The 19,391-nt window shown below is 60.5% G+C and overlaps 2 protein-coding genes across 3 annotated transcripts; both read left to right on the top strand.

Moving 5' to 3' along the window:
* Positions 1–737: 737 nt before the first annotated feature.
* On the top strand, positions 738–14,537 carry TCF7L1 (transcription factor 7 like 1). Of its 2 annotated transcripts, none has more exons than XM_048928149.1 (12): positions 738–955; positions 1,039–1,099; positions 1,863–1,993; positions 8,976–9,059; positions 9,242–9,374; positions 9,798–9,900; positions 10,132–10,215; positions 10,659–10,802; positions 11,348–11,507; positions 11,662–11,769; positions 12,285–12,345; positions 12,421–14,537. In XM_048928149.1, exons 1-12 carry the CDS (start codon positions 761–763, stop codon positions 12,801–12,803), a joined length of 1,647 nt encoding a protein of 548 aa, XP_048784106.1. In that variant the 5' UTR covers positions 738–760; the 3' UTR covers positions 12,804–14,537. The 2 variants fall into 2 exon arrangements, with proteins under 2 accessions (XP_048784106.1, XP_048784105.1); XM_048928148.1 differs by having other exon boundaries at positions 12,400–14,537.
* A 97-nt stretch (positions 14,538–14,634) lies between these two features.
* Positions 14,635–19,189, top strand: TGOLN2 (trans-golgi network protein 2). Its single transcript, XM_048928151.1, has 4 exons — positions 14,635–14,793; positions 15,131–16,383; positions 17,099–17,182; positions 17,293–19,189. The coding sequence occupies exons 1-4, from the start codon at positions 14,691–14,693 to the stop codon at positions 17,296–17,298; spliced, it is 1,446 nt and encodes a 481-aa protein (XP_048784108.1). The 5' UTR covers positions 14,635–14,690; the 3' UTR covers positions 17,299–19,189.
* The last annotated feature ends 202 nt before the right edge of the window (positions 19,190–19,391 follow it).

Raw genomic sequence — 19,391 nt, 5'->3', positions numbered from 1 at the left:
GGAAGCCAAGTGAGCTGGAGCGGGTGTGGGTGGGACTGGGGGTCCTGCATGGGACGAGGGGACCCTGGGGGGTGGGGGGGAACTCTGGACAAGATGCAGGGACCCAGCTGAGGTGGAGGGATCCGAATGGGGTGCAGGGCCTCGGACAGGACAGGGACAACCCGGATGGGACAGAGCGATCCTTTAGGGGACGGGGGAACCACAGATGGGATGCGGGCACCCAGATGTGATGGAGCGGCCCAGGTGAGATGGGGGACCCCAGGCTGAACGGGGGGGGGAGGGGGATCCCGTTTCAGGGATTCAGTGATGGGATGCGGGGACTCAGACGAGACGGTGGGACCCGGCTGGGGCGCAGCGCCTCGGACAGGTCGGGGACACCCCGGACGGGACGGCGAGATCCCGCAAGGGACGGGGGGACCGCAGGCGGGACGCCGGGATCCAGGTGAGCCGGAGCACCGGCGGCGGGACGGGGGCAGCCCGAATGGAAGGGGAGGACCCGGGCGGGACGGGGCAGCCCGGGCGGGGCGGCGCGAGCCGGAGGAGCGCCGGGGAAGCCGCGGCCGGGATCGCGGGAGGGAGCAGCGGCGCCCGGGGCGGCACCGGGCCCGGCCCTGCCCTGCCCTGCCCTGCCCTGCCGGCCCGGCCCGCGGTGTCGCCTTGCAGCCCGCCCCTCCCCGCCGCCCCGCGCATTCCCGACCCTCCGGGCGGCGGCGGCGGCGGCGGCACGGGGCCGGAGCGCGGCGCGGGGCGGGGGGCCGCGATGCCGCAGCTGGAGCCGGCGGCGGGGGACGACCTGGGGGCTCCGGACGAGCTGATCGCCTTCCAGGACGAGGGCGAGGAGCAGGACAAGGGCGCGGGGCGCGGCTCGGCCCACGGGGACCTGGACGAGCTCAAGTCCTCGCTGGTCAGCGAGACCGAGGGCCGCGCCGCCGCCCCGGGCGGCCCCGACGCCGAGGTGAGGCCGGGCCCCGGCGGGCGGGAGGGCGGCCCCGGCCCCCCCCCGCGGCCCTCACCGCGCTCCCCCCCGCTGCCCCGCAGGCGGAGCGGCCCCCGCAGCCCCGGGAAAGTTTCCAGAAGCCGCGGGACGCGCTCGCTGAAGGTACCCCCCCCCCTCCCCCCCCTCCGCCGCGCTCCGCTCCTCCGCCCGCGGCCCCGCGGCTCCTTTGTTCCCCCGGGCACCGCGGACCCCCCCCCCCCCCCCCCGCCTCCTCCCCCCACGGACGGGCCCCCCCCCCCCCCCCGCCGGACCGGGGTTCGTCCCCCCTCCCCCTCCGTCCCCATCCCAAAACCGTGCGGAGCGATCGGCCCCGCCCCCCCCGCGCCGCGGGAAGTTGCACTGCGACCCCCCCCCCCCCCCCCCCCCCCCCCCGGCCCCCCCGGGAGCGGGATCCGCCATAGCGGCGCTGCCCCTTGGAGCGGGGATCGGCACCGCCCCGTAAAAGTGGGAGCCCCCCTGTAGGGCCGGAGCGCACCCCGGAATGGCACCGCGACCCCCAGCTGTGGAACGGCGACCCCCCCACTCATAGGAGTGGGACCCCCCCCCATGGGGACTGGAAAGCTCCCCATCACGGAACGACAGCCCCGCTTTAGGAGTGGGACCCCCCGGGAGTGGCACTTCCCCATGAAATCATTGCCCCCTCCCATGCTGCTGGGACACCCCTTAGGAATGCCCACCCCCATGGGACCCCTCCCCGTAGGTCTGGGACCCCCCCCCAGATAGACGAGACGTGCAAGGTCTAGTCCTTCCCCCCCAGCAAGAAGCTGAGCCCCTTGGTGCCACCCATGGGCCCCATGGTGCTGCATGCAGACCCCCCCCAGTCCTTCTCCCCCTCAGTTTCCTGACCCTCTCCTTTTCTCCCCAGTGGTCAGACGACAGCAGGATGGGGGGTTTTTTAAAGGCCCCCCCTACCCCGGCTACCCCTTCCTGATGCTCCCTGACCTGGGCACCCCATACCTCTCCAATGGAGCTCTGTCCCCCGGCGGCGCCCGCACCGTAAGTGTCAGCCCTGCCAGCGCAGTGGGGCTGCTCATGCAACAAAAACGGGAAGAATTCGGGGTTTGTTACCTTTGTGGTCGCTTGACCCCTTCCAGGCACTGCTCTTGTGATGAATTTGGGGTCTTAAGAGTGAGTTTGGGGACTTTGTGTTGAGTTCAGTTGAGTCCTTTGGTTGCGTTTGGGTTCTTGGGCTGTGCTTGAGGCACGGGGTCGAGTTTGGAGCCCATTGGCTGAGTTTGGGGTCTTTTGGTTGAGCTTAGGGCACTTGGTTGAGTTTTGGAACATTTGGTTGAGTTTGGGGCCCTTTGGTTGTGTTTGGGTATCTTTGCTTGAATTTGGGGCCTTTGGTTGAGTTTATGGGGTCCTTTGGTTGAGCTCGGGGTCCTTTGCTTGAGTTGGGGTCCTTTACCTGAGACGGAGTCCTTTGGTTGGGTTTGGGGCCATCTGGCTGCGTTTGGGAATTTCTGGTTTGGGTCCTGCCTTGGTCCGGCCTCCCGCTGCCGCGCGCAGCCCCGAATCCTGACCCCGGGCTGCGCCGCCTTTCTCATTGAAAAGCGCTCTGCGACTTCCTAAAGCCCTTAATGGGCTGACATTGTCTGGCCCCGCTTTGGCGTTTAGAAAACTGATTAAGCAAATTGAGCGAGCGCTGGAAGGGGGGGCAGCGCGCCCCCCTCCGGCATCCCGTGCTGCGCGACCCCAAACCCACGGTGGGTGACACCGGATGGAAACCCCATGGGATGCTGCATGGGAGACGAGTTGGGATTTCGCATCCCTGCAGCCGGGTCCTGCTCTCCAGTCATCATTTCTCTTTTCCTGTGCTTTATGTTGTGATTTCGTTGAGGCTGGGTTGGAAAACAGCCTCAGGACAGCCCTGCGGCCCCGAATCCCCCATTTGAGAGAGGGTCAGCAAAGGGACCCCAGGGTTTGGGGATTTTCTTTGGGGGCTCCGTGGAGCTGCGCTCTTTGCCTTTTCGCTTCGTTTTTCTCCCCAGAAGCAACAGATGGGGTGATGCTGAATGGAGCACTGCAGGGAAAGAAGGGGTTTGGGTTTGGGACAGAGGCAGGGCAGTGCTGTGTGGGGCCAACCCACAGCTCCTCACTGCGGAACACGGGGCTGCGAGGGGCGATGCTGTCACATGCCGGGTTGGGCACATCCGTGGCCGCATTCCTTCGCCTTGCTCCCAAACTGCCCACCTGCTCCGACTGCTGGGCGACCCACGGACAAGGAGGAGAGGAATTTGGCTTTTTGGAGCCTTTTCGCCCTTTTTCCCCACCATGGGGATGGGAATGGGACCCAAGCCCTGACCCCATGCCGTCGCTCCGTCCATTTCTTGGAGAGCTAAAGGGTGAACCTTCGGGGCTTCGGGAAGCGGGTCGGGATTGGGGCCGATTTCGTCTCTTTTGGGGTCTCCTCCCGGGGACGCTCCCGCTTGCGGGCCGCCCCACAGAGGCAGATCTGTCTGCAAAAGCAAATATCTGCCCTCGGCTGCGCTGCCAAGAGCAATGATCCAACCCCAGCTCCTGGCACGGCGCTGTGCAGGCGGGATCCGGCCCCGCGATGGGGTTTGTGCAGCTCGGATCGCTGCTGTGGGGCGCTGGGCTCCAGAGGAGTTGGGGGTTTTCCCCCCAGCCTGGCCTGGCAGGCGCCGAGCGAAGCGTTGGGTGCTGCTGTGCCGTGCCTCGCTTTCCCCACCAGCAGCACCTCGCGCTCAGCCCTTGGCACACAATGGGCCCTTTATGTCTGCTTCTTAATTATGCTCTTCGGCTAATTACCCCGCGTTTTTTTTCTTCTTTTTTTTTTTTCCCTTAAATGAGACCTACAGGAGGTTTCCACTAAGCTCCTCCGCCCCCTCCCTCCCTTTTCCAACACGATTCCCAAATTAAAGCAATGAAGTAAGTGCTCCGGGCGACTCTCATAAGACCTGGTTTTGTTGGGGGACTTAACGCGCATTCATCATCTTTCTGGAATTCCGAGCAGCTGCTTTTCATTAACGTCCCTTCCTTGAAGTCGCGGGCGGCAGCGGGGAAAGGAGCGGGGAAAGGAGCGGGGAAAGGAGCGGGGAGCAGCGCCTGGCGCATCCCGGCTGCGGGGAGATGGAATGGAGGGGATGGGGCAGATGGAGGGAGGTGCTGAGCCCCAGAGCGGGGGGAGGAGGAGGAGGAGGAGGAGGGAGGAAGGGGATGGCCGTGGCGCGCGCCGTTTCGGGGTGTTTGTTGTGTGCCATGGGAAACCCGAGTGCTGGGTGTGTGGGGCACCAGGAATGCTGAGCCCCAGGGAATCCCAAATCTGGAAATCCAGAGCGCCAGGAATCCTCAGCCCCAGGGAATCTCGAATCCTGGGAATCCTGAATGGTGGGATCTCAGACTCTGGGACCCGTGTGGATCTCGAATTCCAAGAACCCCGAGCTCCAGGAATCCTGAATCCCAAACCCCAGGAATGTCAGGCATTGGGAATCCTGGGATTTCTGAACCCTAGGGGTCCTGAGCCCTGGGAATCTCAAGGCCTAGGAGTCCCAAACACTGGGAATCCTGACACCAGGGAATGGTATCAGCCCTGAGGTTCCTTAATCCTAGCAGTATCGAATCCCAGCAGTCCTGGATCCTGCGAAGGCTGAGCCCCAGGAGCGCCAGGCGCTGGGAGCCATGAGCACTGGGAATCCCGGATCCCAGCAATCCCACACCCCGGCAGCCCGGCCTGCTGGCAGTGCTGAACCCAGGGACCCCAGCCCTGGGGAAACCCGATCCCTGCCAGTCCAGAATCCAGCAAATCCCACCTGCTGGGAAGCCTGAGCCCCAGCAATCCCAGCAATCCCACACCCTGGGAATCCCACAGGCTGGGAATCCTGAACCCTGGGATTCCCAAACCTCAGGAATGCCGATGTGGGGCCGCAGGTGGGGGCTGTGGGTTCAGGTGCTCCCGTGGAGCTGCGCTCCCAGCTGCGGCAGCCCGGAGCAGAGGATGCAGAGATGCCGTTCCTGGAGCTTCCCACCCCCAAACCCAGGGCTGAGGCTCAGCCTCGTTGCTCCTGATGTCCCCGTGCCTTTTGGTCCCACAGTTTGGGATTCTGGAGCCCTCAGCACCGCGCGGTGCTGCGCCATGTGAGCGCGGGGCGAATGAATGGAGCCATTCACGGGGCGCAGACAAAGCCCCGGGGCGGCGGGGAAAGCTTGGTGCCACCGAGGTTATGGGGGGGGGAGGAGAAAAAGGGGCGTTTGGGGGTCCGGGCTGTGTGTGTGGGGCTGGGGCCGTGGGCTGCTCGGGCATTGTGTTCCCCGTGATGTCCTGGTGATGCTCCGGATCCCGGCGCAGTGTTTTGCTTCCTCTGCTTTCCTGCGCTTCCTCTGCTGCCTTCCTCCTCCTCTTCCTCCTCCTCCTCCTCCACTCCCCCCAGTGCTGTGGGATCTGCACTGGAGACAAGGTGCCCCCTGCCAAACCCACTTTCCTCAAAAGTTGCATCTCCCGTGTGCCAAACTGGGTTGGATTTACCCCAGCTGTGCCTGATGCTGGGAACTGGGAGCGCTGCGGGGTCGGAGAGTCCCACCCTGCAAAGGTTTTTGGGCTTCTGCAAAACACTCCATGCAACCCAACGTGCGGCTCCTGCTGCGCTGCACCATTATGCGTTTGGGGATAAAAAAGGCCAAATTGGAGGCACTGGGGGGCGGTCAGATGGCAGGGGCTGCTTGTATGGCATGGGGGCAGCGGGGCTGCATCCTGTGGGGTGGGTGACGCAGCGCAGGGCCTTCACATCGTGCTTCCCCTTCTGAAATCAAGCGGCTCAGGGCTGGTTGGGTCCCAGAATGACCCTTTCTCACCCAAAAGGAGACGCTGTGGTGGGTGAGCTGGGGCTGGTGCTGCTGGGCCATGCAGCTTTGGGCACGGGGTGCGTGGTGCCCACAGCGGGATGTGGGATTCCAGTTGGGATATGGGATCTCAGGCTTCAGGACACTGGGACGTGGGATGTTGGGTTGTGCAGTGCCAGGAAGACGAGATGGGAGATGTGTGATGCCAGGACCTGCATGTATGGCATGCTGGGATGAACAACGCTGGGACGATGGGAGGTGGGGCGATGGGTGCTGCAGCTCCGCAGCACCAGGGTGTGCTGAGATTCCCCACTCCCTGCACAGCATCTGGGATAAATGGAACTGAGATTGGATCTGGCAGAACACAGAGATGTGATTTCAGGAGAAGCTGGGAGGGGCCGCCCTGGGGGTTGCAGTGCTGGGGAGGGCGGCACTGGGAAGCACAGTGCTGGAGGTGGGACCAGTGCAGGGGCACTGGGATGTGTGGCACTGGGCTGTGTGGCACTGGGCTGTGTGGCACTGCGATGTGTGGCACTGCGATGTGTGGCACTGGGATGTGTGGCACTGGGCTGTGTGGCACTGCGATGTGTGGCACTGGGCTGTGTGGCACTGGGCTGTGTGGCACTGCGATGTGTGGCGCTGTGATGTGTGGCACTGGGCTGTGTGGCACTGGGCTGTGTGGCACTGCGATGTGTGGCACTGGGATGTGTGGCACTGGGATGTGTGGCACTGGGCTGTGTGGCACTGGGATGTGTGGCACTGGGCTGTGTGGCACTGCGATGTGTGGCACTGTGATGTGTGGCACTGCGATGTGTGGCACTGCGATGTGTGGCGCTGTGATGTGTGGCACTGGGCTGTGTGGCACTGGGCTGTGTGGCACTGCGATGTGTGGCACTGCGATGTGTGGCACTGGGATGTGTGGCACTGCGATGTGTGGCACTGGGCTGTGTGGCACTGGGCTGTGTGGCACTGCGATGTGTGGCACTGCGATGTGTGGCACTGGGATGTGTGGCACTGGGATGTGTGGCACTGGGCTGTGTGGCACTGTGATGTGTGGCACTGTGATGTGTGGCACTGGGATGTGTGGCACTGTGATGTGTGGCACTGGGATGTGTGGCACTGCGATGTGTGGCACTGGGATGTGTGGCACTGTGATGTGTGGCACTGGGATGTGTGGCACTGTGATGTGTGGCACTGCGATGTGTGGCACTGCGATGTGTGGCACTGGGATGTGTGGCACTGTGATGTGTGGCACTGGGATGTGTGGCACTGGGCTGTGTGGCACTGGGATGTGTGGCACTGGGATGTGTGGCACTGGGCTGTGTGGCACTGGGCTGTGTGGCACTGCACTGTTCCACCATGCTGTGGGTTTTTTCCCCCACTGCCCCCTTTCCCAAGGAAAACCTGTCAGCCCCGCGGAGGAGAGGGGAGGAAATCCGCTCATTAAAGCCCTAATTGGGCATTAGGGGATCCCGCAGCGATCGCGCCTCCTCCCCAAGCCCCGCAGCCACGCGGCACAGCCCCCCTCCGACCCCCATTCCTGAGGGGGGGACGGACAGCCGTGCTCACAGACAGACACACAGACAGACGTGGGCAGATGGGAAGGCTCACCGTGGCGCTGCAGCCTGGCAGGGAATGGGTTAACCCCCCTAGTTTTAATTGGGGAGGTGTGGGGGGGGAGCTGGTAACGAGGAACCAGAACTGGCTCTAATCTCTCTGGAATGTGACCGATTTTCAACTATTTTTCTCTTCTTTTTTTTTCTAATAGCTCCAATCTGCCGCCCCGCGCGGTGCTGCGCTGAGCTGCGTCCGGGGTTGGGGGGTGGGAGTTGGGAGGGGGGGTGAGGGGGGGGCTTCATTTTTCCACATTAGCACTGAACCGTTCGCGAGCTCCCCCCTCTTTGTATATTTTGAAAGGGTCCCCCTTCCTCTCCCCTCCCCGGCCTCCTGAAGCGGCTTCCAAATGAGAAGCAGCCTTTTATACGCAGCTCTGCCCCGGCCGCCGTCCCCCAGCGGCTTCTCCGCTTACAGAATAGAGCAGAAAGCGCCTTTGTGATGGGCGGGGGGCGGCGGGGGGGCGAGGGGCCGCAGGAGGCACTGCAGGGTCACCCCTACATGGACGTGGGGACGCTCCTGTGTCACCCTGGCACGGACAAGGGGACGCCTCCTGTGTTCCCTGGCGTGGACGCGGGGGTGTGGGGACGCCTCGTTTGTCACCTCCACCTGGGAATGGAGGGGGGCACTGGAGATGGGGTGGCTGGGGATGGAGCAGAGATACTGGGGAAGAACGGGGATGCTGGAGGTGGAGGGAAGGTCCTCAGGATGGAGGGGGGCAGGAGGTGGGGAGTAGCAACCGGACGGGGAGATACTGGAGCACAAGGGGAGGCTGGGGATGTCAGCAGAGTTCAGGGGACGAGGAGCTCCTGGGGGCACCAGAGGATACTGGAGATGGAGAAAGGAACTGGGAACAGAGCGGGGCTGCCGGGGATGGAGCAGAGGTGCTGGATGTGGGTGGGGGGGACGCAGGTGAGGCTGCTTCCTTCCAGGCGTGGGAGAGTTAATGCTCCTCAAGCCGAGCTGGGCTTCCCTTCTTCCCTTCCTGTTCCCCTCCATTTCCCTTCCCTTCCCTCCCCATCCCATCCAGCTGCCCAGGCTCAGAACGGGTCCTGGTGGGGAAATTCCTGGCACAGCTGCTCCATCCCATCCCAGCTGCATTCCCCAGCACCACACAATGCACCTTTCTGTTTTCCCTCTGCCGGGAGCACACGGATCTGGTGGGGCACCAAAGAAGCCCCAAGAAGTGCCATACGTGCCTCTCCCCTGGCCCGCTTTGAGTCGGGAGGGTTTCTCACATTCTGGCAGTTTGGTGTCTTTGCCCTCTGATCTGGGGCAGTGTGGCTGAGAATCCCATCCCGATGGCCACCGCTGCATCCCCAGAATCTGCTTTTATGGGGCTGTGGGGGCCGATGGGGCTGAGAAGAGGAACCCCAACGTGCCGTCAGCCCCGTGGGTTTGGGGCGTCCTCAGCTGAGCCTGCAGTGGGGGTTTGGGCTTTTGGGGGTGCTGTGGGATGCGGTGCTGTGGGATATGGGATGCTGTGGGGTGTGGAGCTCTGTTGGCCATGGGGTGGGTGCTGTGGGGTCTGGGGTGCTGTGCTGACAGCCCTTTGCCCTGGCAGTACCTGCAGATGAAGTGGCCGCTGTTGGATGTGCCGGCTGGGGCCACGCTGAAGGACAGCCGCTCACCGTCACCCGCACACCTGGTAAGGACAGCAGCCCCGAACCCCACTGGGATGTGACCCCAAACCCCACCGAGCTGTGCCCCAAACCCTGCTGCAAACAGAGCTCTAGCTGGGGATGGCTTTCTCGGAGCTGTGCTTTGGGGCTGTGCCTTTGGGGCTGTTGTTGGGGTGGATCTGTACCTTTTCTCCCCCTCCCCCTGCAGTCCAACAAGGTCCCGGTGGTGCAGCACGCACCCCACATGCACCCCCTGACGCCGCTCATCACCTACAGCAATGACCACTTCTCGCCCGGCTCGCCGCCCGCACACCTCTCACCTGACATCGACCCCAAAACAGGTGAGGGGAGGAGAGGGGTGTGTGGGGAGAGCGATGCTGACAGGGAGATGGGAGCTTATAGGGCAGTGAGTGCTTGAAGGGAGATGTTACGGGGAGAGGGGTGCTGGGGGCACAGAGGCTTTTATAGGGCAATGGGCGCTGATAGGCAGAGGGGCAGCTATAGGGAGGTACGTGCTTGTAGGGTGCTCATAGGGAGGGGGGCACTTGCGGGGAGAGGGGCGCTTACATACACGGGGAGTGAGTGGTTGTGGGGAGATGGGTGCTTATAAGGATGTGAGTGCCTATAGGGAGACGGGCGCCTGTAGGGAGGCAAGTGAAAAAGGGAAAAGGGTGCTTCTAGGGAGGGGAATGCTGTAGGGGGACGGGCATCTGCAGGGGGCTGGGTGCTTGCAGTGAGGTGGATTTAACGCTGCTCCCCCACAGGGATCCCGCGCCCGCCGCACCCCCCTGAGCTGCCCCCCTACTACCCGCTGTCTCCAGGAGCCGTGGGTCAGATCCCGCACCCGCTGGGCTGGCTCGTGCCGCAGTAAGGATGGGCCCCTCCTGCCCCAGCCCCGCCGCGTCCCCGGCCCTCACCCCCATGGGCTGCTTTGTTCCCAGCGGCCCTGGTGCGATGGGGTGGGGAAGGGAGGGACTGCGCTGCGGTGGAGATGTGGGATGTTGTCCCCCTGGGGATCAGCTGGGGACCCAGCTGAGGGTCCCGGTGGCCCAGGGAGGGGCCTTGTCCCCACGGCTGCTGCAGCTCGTGCATTTGCAGGCAAGGACAGCCCATGTACTCCATCCCCCCCGGCGGCTTTCGGCACCCCTACCCTGCCCTCGCCATGAACGCCTCCATGTCCAGGTGGGTCCCAGTGTCCTGCTGGGTTCTGATGGGTCCCCGTGTCCAGGTGGGCCCCTGTGTCCTCGTGGATCCCCACGTCCCCGTGTGTCCCCATGGCTGGGTGGCTCTGAACAGGGACAAGGGACCTCCTCAGGCATTTCTGAGCTGGCTCACAGTTTTGGCCACATCCCATGGCACTGACCTCCCTGACCTGTGTGTGGGTGAGACCAGCCTTGGGTGACCGCAGTGGCCCACGCTGGCCAAAAACAGCCCCATGGTGACTCTGTGGGTACAGAGCGATGTCCCCTGGCTCCACTGTGCCACGTGCCAAGCTCAGCTGCAAAGCAGTCCCCAGCAGGTCGGGGTTGAGGATCTCTAATCCTGGGAGGTCCTCAGGATTTGGGGTGACATTCGGGGCCGTTGGTGCCTGTTTGGGGCTGACAACTTTGCTCCCTCCGCTGCAGCCTGATGTCCAGCCGCTTCTCCCCACACATGGTCCCACCGCCCACCCACGGGCTGCACCCCTCAGGCATCCCACACCCCACCATCGTCTCACCCATCGTGAAGCAGGAGCCAGCCCAGCCCAGTGCCAGCCCCGGCAGCAGCTCGTGAGTGGGGACCTGTGGGGGGGAGAGGCCTTGGGGATGGGGACAAGGTGGGGACAGAATGGGATGGGGATGCGGATGGGAGTGGGGATGGGATGAGGGTAAGAATGAGGGGGAGGTTAAAGGTGAGGATGGGATGGCATGGTGGTGGGGATGGGGATGAAGATGATAATGAGGATGAGGATGGGATGGGGTGGAACAGGAATGGGGATGGAATGGGATGGGAACAGGGACATGAGTGAGGATGGGATGGGATGGGATGGGATGGGGTGGGATGGGGATGAGGATGAGGATGAGGATGAGGATGAGGATGAGGATGAGGATGAGGATGAGGATGGAAATGGGATAGCATGGAGATGGGGATGGGATGGGGGTGGGAATGGGATGGGATTGGGGTTGGGGTGGGGATGGGGTGGAGTAGAGATGGGATTGGAATGGGAACAAGAATGGGGACAGGGATGGGGATGGGGATTGGATGGGGATGAGGATGGAATGGGATTGGGATTGGGCTGGGGATGGGGAACTGAGCTGCGTGCTGCTCCCTGCAGGAAGTCCCCCGTCACAGTGAAGAAGGAGGAGGAGAAGAAGCCCCACATCAAGAAGCCGCTCAATGCCTTCATGTTGTACATGAAGGAGATGAGGGCCAAGGTGGTGGCTGAGTGCACGCTGAAGGAGAGCGCGGCCATCAACCAGATCCTGGGCCGGCGGGTACGCGTCTCCCTCGTGCCTTCAGCCGCCTGCACACTGCTGTGGCAGTGCTGGGGACCTGCTGGCGGTGCTGGGGACCTGCTGGCGGTGCTGGGGACCTGCCGGCAGTGCTGCCCTGTGTCCCCGGGCTCTGCAGCACTCTTTCCCCTCGCAGTGGCACTCGCTGTCGCGGGAGGAGCAGGCCAAGTACTACGAGCTGGCACGGAAGGAGCGGCAGCTGCACTCGCAGCTCTACCCCACGTGGTCAGCCCGCGACAACTACGTGAGTGTGACCCACGTCCCCAGAAGTCTGGTGGGGTTGGGGGCTGAGGTCAGTGGGGCAGAGGACCTGGGGATGCTGTGCTGCTGGCTCATGTCACCTGCCCTGTGTCACCATGACCCCAGTGTCACCGTGAGCCACTGTTCACTGTGATCCCATGTCACTGTGACCCCAGCGTCACTGTGATCAGCCCAGTGTCACCGTGATGCCATGTCACCACGTCCCCTGTGTCACCATGATCTCCAGTGTCACAGTGATCCCGTGCCACTGTGTCCCGTGTCACCGTGATCTCAGTGTCACTGCAACCCCCTCTGTCACCACGATACCCCGTGTCACCATGAGCCTTGATGTCACTGTGATCCCCAGTGTCACCACAGCCCTAGTGTCACCATGATCCTAGTGTCACTGTGATCCCAGTGTCACCACGACACCAGCGTCGCAGTGCGCCATGACACCGCATCACCGCCCCTCACGTTTTGTCCCTCCATCGCACCTCAGCACTTTGCAATATTTCACAGGGCAAGAAAAAGAAGAGGAAGCGAGAGAAGCTGGCCCAGCAGCAAAGCCACGAGGCAGACAGTGAGTACCTGAGTGGGAAGGGGCCACCACGTCCCCCCCCACCCCCACCCTCAGCGCCCACCCCGCACCCCGCAGGCGCGCTGCCCTCCAGGAGCAAGAAGCCGTGCGCCCCGCACCACCTGCCTCCCGACAAACCCTGCGACAGCCCGGCCTCGTCCCACGGCAGCATGCTGGATTCGCCTGCCACGCCGTCGGCCGCCCTGGCCTCGCCGGCTGCGCCCGCCGCCACGCACTCGGAGCAGGCGCAGCCGCTGTCGCTCACCACCAAGCCGGAGGCCAGGGCTCAGCTCGCCTTCCTCTCCAGCAAATCCTCCTCCTCCTCCTCCTCCTCCTCCTCCCTGGGCTCCCCCCCGTCGCTGCTCCCCAGGCCCATCGCCTTCCCCTCGCTGCTGCTCTCCTCCCCGCCGGCCCCGCAGCAGACGCAGCCGCTTGCGCTGGTCACCAAACCGGCCGACTGAGGGGGGTTGAAGAGGAGCCCCCCGCCTGCTGGGCGCCACCGACGCCACAATCACGATTCCTGACGCAGCCAAACCATTATTGGTCAATATTTGACCTTTTCTGAACTGGTTTTTTTTTGGTGGGTTTTTTATTTTTTTATTTTTCCTCTTTTGGGAAGCAGACTCTGGAAGAAGAGCCGCTTTCCCTTACCAGCAGTCGACCTGAAGACTGTTTTGATTAAAAAAGAAGAAAAAAAAAAAGGGGGAAAAGAAGGGTTGTTTTTTTTTTAATTTTTATTTTTAAGAAAGAATAAAAGAAAAAAAAAAAAAAAAAAAGGACCCTTCCTCAAGGCAGAGTGCTGGGCATCCAGCGCCGGTGCCCCCAATGCTCCCAGTGCCCCCAGTTCCATCCCACTGCAGCTGGACGTGGCCCCCAGCGCGGTGCTGGGCTGGGGGCTGTGGGGTGGGGATGGGGGTGGAGGGCATTGCAATCGAATCCCTGTTATTTTTCACAAAAACAAAGAAAGAAAAAAAGGAAATAAAACCACAGCTGCAACTTTGCTGCGTGAGCGTGATGCGTGCAGGAAGACCCAGATTGGTGGAGCTCTGCTTTCCTCTGCTGTCCTCTGCAAATCACTGCTGCTGATATCAGCCTGGAGCCCCCGCGGCTCCCAAAGAGCCAAAAAGTCGCTTTTTTTTTGGTCAGAAAAACCAAAAATCCACAGTCCTGCGAGGGAATGCAGCCGTGCTCAGCCGACACCGGGAGCGGGATGCGGCCAGCAGCCTTGAATGGGATTTCATGGGAAATTAAAGGCATGAAGAGACCTGTCACAAGAATTAAAGTCTGGACCGCAGCCAGACAGCTTCAAACAGATGTTGGACTTCAGCAGGAGAATATTTCTTTGTTTCACTTGGAGTTTTCCCATACGGAGAAGGAACATCTGTTGGGTGCTCTCCGGGTTCGGAGACCTGCTGCAGGGGAGAGGCACACGGAGCTGCTGCTCGTGGGGCTGCATGAAGGCATCGAGTCCTGCACGGCCACATTCAGCCCTGCACAGGGCTCTGTGGCTGGGGCAGCAGCACACGTCCCCCCGTCCCCGTGCCACCAGGCAGCTGCCATCTCCCTTTGGATGACATCTCGCCGTGCTCCGCTGGCACACAGCACCCGGAACCCATTTTTCTTTGGGTCACCCCATCCTTTGTCCTTATTGCGGCCATCAAACAGCCCCCCGGCACGTCGCGTCTCCCCCACCCTCCCAGGGCAGCGCTGGCCATTCATTAATTGAAATGCCTAATGAGGTCCCGGGGGTCTCCTGCGGACACGGAGCTAATTAGGGGCTCCCCGGGACCGCTCCTTGCGGGGGGTCGCGCCAGATGTCGCCCTGCCGCTCCGTACCGCGCTGGGCCGTACCGAAGCAGCCGGGAGCAGAGGTTACAGCTCATACATTTTAATTAGCGTCGTTCACTTCTCCCATTTGCTAACGGCTTTGATCCCGTATCCCGCCCAGCTCAGCGGACCTCGGGGCGCAGCGGCGGGGCCACGGGATGGGAGGGGGTCCGCTGCCGCCGGGAAGCCTGGCCGTGCTCCGAAGGGGTCGTAGCCAAGAAGCGACGCCCCTGGAGCAGAAGGGCACCGCGAGCCCCGCACCGCCGGCTCTTCTCCCAAACCCCGCTCTGAGCCCAAAGCGCAGCCACACAGCTCTGCGCCTGCGCGCGGCCCTCCCGCCAAGCACCGACGTCTGATTTGCATAGCCGAGCCCCTGATCTGCAGGCCCCGCCTCCTTCCATATAATTCCCGCCCCCTGGCGGGGCGCGGCCCACGTGCGCGACCTCCTGCCGGAAGTTACGTTTCCTAGCGGAACCGGAAGCGGAAGCAGGCCGTAGCCGGGTGAGAGGAGCGGGGTCGGCATGGCGCTGCGGCTGCTCTCGCTTTTGCTGCTGCTGCTGCTGCTTGGCATCGCTGCCGAGACCACAAACGGGGATGGTGCCGGGACCGGGACCGGGACCGCAGGTAGCGCGGAGTGCCCGGGGTACTGGGGGGAACCGGGAGCGGCTGGGGGTCCGACTGCCGTGAGTTTTACACCGGCGCTGGGTCTGCGGGGGGGTCTGGGCGCCTCCTGAGCGCGGTGGGAGGCGGCGCAGGGCTGGGGGCGGTCCCCGGAGGACGCCGTGCCGCCGGGTTTCCCCCGTTTGGGCGCTGCCCTTCCAGCCCCCTTATGGGAGACTGTGGGCTCCTTTTGGCGGAGGTGGGCTGTGGTGGCCGGGAGCTGCTTAGCGCAGCCACACGTGCTTCTGGCACTGACTGCGGGCGCAGGTGGTAACTGCGGTCCCGGTGTGTTTGCTGACAGGTGTTGAGCAGGGATCAGAGAACTCAAAGTCCACCAAGCCTTCAACAAGTGCTGGAGAAGACGGCAATGCACGTAATGGAGATAATGGAGGGGCAACGGGTGAGAAGGGAGGTGCAGGTGATACAGATCAAAGCAAAGTTCTGAGAAAGGAGGAGGAGAACCAGCACAAAGAGACAGGGGAACAAGATGAGAAAGGGAAACAAGGCACTCAGGGCCAAGACACCAGCCAGAGCAACGATAACAATCCATCTGGCAGTAACACTGCTAGCCAACCCAACACCCAGAACAGCAACAGCCAAACTGACACCCATGATGGTGCCCACGAGCAAAAGACCCCCAACAACAACCGTCAGGACAGCAAGACAGAAAGCCAAGGCAATCCGACCAAGCAAAATGGCAACACTGGTGGCCAAAATGGCCAGGAAAATGGCAGCACTGATGGCCAAAATGGTCCAAAAGGTGGCAACACCAATGGCCAAAATAGCCAGAAGGAGCATAGTGACAGCACCAACAGCCAGACCAATGAACACCAGGACAACACCAACAGCCAGACCAATGAACACCAGGACAACACCAACAGCCAGAATAATGAACACCAGGACAACACCAACAGCCAGAATAATAAACACCAGGACAGCACCAACAGCCAGAATAATGAACACCAGGACAGCACCAACAGCCAGAATAATGAACACCAGGACAACACCAACAGCCAGAATAATGAACACCAGGACAACACCAACAGCCAGAATAATGAACACCAGGACAACACCAACAGCCAGAATAATGAACACCAGGACAGCACCAACAGCCAGAATAATAAACACCAGGACAGCACCAACAGCCAGAATAATAAACACCAGGACAGCACCAACAGCCAGAATAATGAACACCAGGACAACACCAACAGCCAGGATGACCAGCAAGGCAGCAGCAACCAGCAACATGACAATGCCAATACACAGGACAGCAGCCAGGGCACCCAGGCAGGCTCACTGGGAAATAACGGCCCATCCTCGCCGTCAGTTTCATCTGTTCATGACACTGAAGGCTCTCCAGATGGTGATGAACTCCCTGAGGAAGAGGATGGGGTTGGAAATGGGAACGGTGCTGTCTTATTTAATAAGGAGAGAGAGAAGAGTGTTCCCATTTCTCCGGGGCAGAAGTCAGAGAACAGCCACTTCTTCGCCTATCTGGTGACCACGGCGATTATCGTCGCTGCTCTCTACGTTGCCTATCACAACAAACGGAAGGTGAGTGGCTCTGCTCCTTGCCCAGGTTCCCCTCTGTGGTTTAAGAGCTTCCTTCCCAGTCGTTGGGCAGTGCTGCAGGTGGGGCACGCTCCACTGAAGATCTTTCCCCTTTGCTGCTCTCATTCTTGCCTTTTGCTTCCTGCTTAGGCCTCCTGCCTGCTGCCTGGGCTTGGTTAATGTTTAATTGGAAGCCTTGATCTCAACAGCTTTGAGATGAGCAGGGAGGAGTGTTGTAACAGGAAAGCGTTTGGATCTCGGTGGAGATGGAGGGGCCTTGGCTCCAGTGGGCATTTTCAGCAGTGAGAAATGGAGCTGAGGGAGGAGAAAAGGAAAAGACGTGCAGCTGCTCCGTGTTTCTCACAGATGCTGAGTTTTCTGCAGCAGGTTGCCAAAGGCTTGTCTTTAACTCGCACTGCAGGGGGAACGCAGCCCAAGTGACAACGCTCATCTTTTCTGCTGTTTTTCTCCCTCCTGCAAAGCTGTTTTTGAAGTAGGAGAGGGAGCAGCTTTTTTACTGTTTTCTGCATGTTGGGAAAGCCTCATGATTTCTTGTTTTCAGTCTTATTGCTTTTGAACGATGACGTTTGTTTCAAGTGCTTTTAGAAGGAGGCAAGCGAGGCTTCTCATTGGCCCACTAGAAAGCTGTTAGAGGTCAGAAAGACTGCAGGAGGTCGTTGGTGTCCTGCTCACCTTGTCCCTGCCTCTCTCTCCAAAGATCATCGCTTTTGCCCTGGAAGGGAAGCGATCCAAGGGCGGCCGGCGGCCCAAATCCGGCGATTATCAGCGGCTGGATCAGAAGGTAGGGGGGCTTGGAGAAGTCCGTCTTGTTTTCCCCTTGAAACTGTTTTTCTTCTCTTGTCTTTCGTGCATCTTTCACATCGTTTTAGCTTTCCTTTTTTCCCTTTCCAGATCTAGATTCCTCCTCAGGTGTTCAGTGGAAGAAAGGTGCTTGGCGGCGATGAGACCGGAATGGCGGGGCCGCGCCGGCTGGCTGCCTGCTGTAGCACTGAATCGTTGCTTTGCTGTCGTCTTCAGACCTCGGAGAGCAGGAGGAAGGGGAAATGCTTTTACTTTTGCACCTGCACCTTGGTAATGTTTGATTCTCACTTCCTAAAAATGTGTTTCTCCTTTCTCAACTACCTGAACCGGTTTCCGCTTGGGTGCCTGGCTTCTAGACGTGGCCCAAGAGAAGCCAGCTCTGGCACTTGACAGAACTTTTGTGTCCAAATGAAATGGGCCTTTCCATCTGCTGTACCGACGTCTCCTCTTGAAAACAAATCCGCCTGCAAAATGAGCCACGTGATTCCTTTCAGTCACGGAGCTGCTGTGAGCAGCGCTGTCCTGCTGGAGGCACGGACGTTCTCTTTCTCTGTCCATTGTATTTGGATGCTAAAGTTGGAGCATGATTGCACTAGCTTGGAAATGATCTGCCAAGGACTCTGTTTGGCTTTGTTTCTTTTCTTCCTCTTCGTGATGAAGGCAATGTTCACTTCACGTCTCACTCCTCACTCAATGCATTTAACAGAGCTGCCTTCCACCCTCGGTTCTGTCTTAGACTCCCTCACTTGCCCTGTGGCAGTTGTGCTCTGTGTGGCTCTTTTCCCTCGTGGTCCTCGCAGCTGAGATGCTTGCACTAATGAGGACAATTAGTTTGATGCTGTGAAAGGGAGCCGCTCAGGCTTATGAGGTTCTGTGCCGAACAGCTGCAGCGATGGAGCGAATTTCACCTCCAAGGATGACTGCGTTCCCTGTTGTTAAAATGTCATCGTGATGATGCAGAGTGGTTGACAGTCCTGAAGCATTTGGGATGAATGAAACTCACAGTCATTCAAACCTCTTCCTCTCCTTCAGTTCTGAGCTCTGCAGCAGGAGAGGCGCAGCTCCTGCTGTGAGCAGAAGGTTTGTCCTGCAGCTCCCAAACCCCTCTCTCCTCTCCCGCTGCTCTGTGCTCCCCTGCTTTGGGAAGTTTCATGTGGTTGATGTTCACCTCACCAGCAGCTTATTGCTGTTTTCTCAGCTTTGCTGTGGGACACTGAAATGAGGGCCGGGGATGGACTAGCACTGGTTGTATTGAAGGCTGCAAAACATGTTGATTCCTGAGCTGTTTTGCTGGTCTTATTTTTGTAGTTCTGCTCCAAAGATGTTTTACTTGAGACAGGGCGCTTCTGAAGGATGTGTGTAAAGTGCCTGCCTGGCTTCTTTCTTTCTTTGTTTTTCCTAATGGGCAGAAAGTGACGGCTGTGGCTCCTGGAGGGCTCTTCACACAGGTGCTCATCCCCCCCAGAGCTGCACAGAGGAGTCCTGTCCCCACTGTGAGGCCGGGGGGGGCTGCCTGTCCCCAGCCCTGCACCAAGGGTGAGCCGCCCACAGCTGCGGGGTGACGAGGGCAGGAAGTTCCCTTGTCTGGCCATGAAGGCTACAGCTGTGTTCTGATTTCCCAGCACAGAGGGAGAGAGGGAGAAAGCCCCTCTTGCCTCGGACCTCTGGGAACGACTCCTAGGGCTTCTTTTCCCTTCTTAATGCTGTTAGGATTTGTGCCACGTGTTTCAAACCGCTCAAGGAGCGTGAAGCCTTTTCCCTTTGGCTGTGGCACGTCCCTGAATGGTGGTGTCTGTGGGGATGGTCTGTGGGTACGTGTTTCCTCCAGGTGGGGCTGCTCCTGGGCCCGCTGCCTTGCTGGTGCGAAGCAGCGCAGTTTGTTTCCTGCTGCAGTGCAACGCGACTTGCTTTGAAGGACCAGAATTTTTATATTGCTTTGTACTTTTCTTTTTTTTTTTTTTTCCCTGTGTGATAAAGTCAATAAATGGTTTAAAAAAATTCGGAGTTGTGAGCCCTGTTCTGTGTGTGCGTGTCTGTAAAAGCTTTGAAGCCCCGTCTCCACTCTCTTTGATCATCGCTTATGCTCTGGGCTCTGTGCAGAGCCTCCATTTGTGGATGCAGGCTCAGCCCTCACACGACCAAGCACCCTGCAGCCGGAACAGAAGGAGAATTCCTTTTGCTTGGAGGCT

This window comes from Lagopus muta, chromosome 27 (assembly GCF_023343835.1).
Source record: "Lagopus muta isolate bLagMut1 chromosome 27, bLagMut1 primary, whole genome shotgun sequence".
NCBI lineage: Eukaryota > Metazoa > Chordata > Aves > Galliformes > Phasianidae > Lagopus > Lagopus muta.
This window is presented reverse-complemented; position numbering and strand designations above follow the sequence as displayed.

Excerpts from the sequence above, each read along its gene's own strand:
- TCF7L1 (XM_048928148.1), top strand. The coding sequence starts at position 761 with ATGCCGCAGCTGGAGCCGGCGGCGGGGGACGACCTGGGGGCTCCGGAC. Across the intron at positions 9,060-9,241 it reads CACCGTCACCCGCACACCTG|TCCAACAAGGTCCCGGTGGT; the intron begins GTAAGGACAGCA and ends CTCCCCCTGCAG. Across the intron at positions 12,346-12,399 it reads GCAAAGCCACGAGGCAGACA|CGCCCACCCCGCACCCCGCA; the intron begins GTGAGTACCTGA and ends CCCCACCCTCAG.
- TGOLN2 (XM_048928151.1), top strand. The coding sequence starts at position 14,691 with ATGGCGCTGCGGCTGCTCTCGCTTTTGCTGCTGCTGCTGCTGCTTGGC. Across the intron at positions 14,794-15,130 it reads GACCGGGACCGGGACCGCAG|GTGTTGAGCAGGGATCAGAG; the intron begins GTAGCGCGGAGT and ends GTTTGCTGACAG. Across the intron at positions 16,384-17,098 it reads CCTATCACAACAAACGGAAG|ATCATCGCTTTTGCCCTGGA; the intron begins GTGAGTGGCTCT and ends CTCTCTCCAAAG.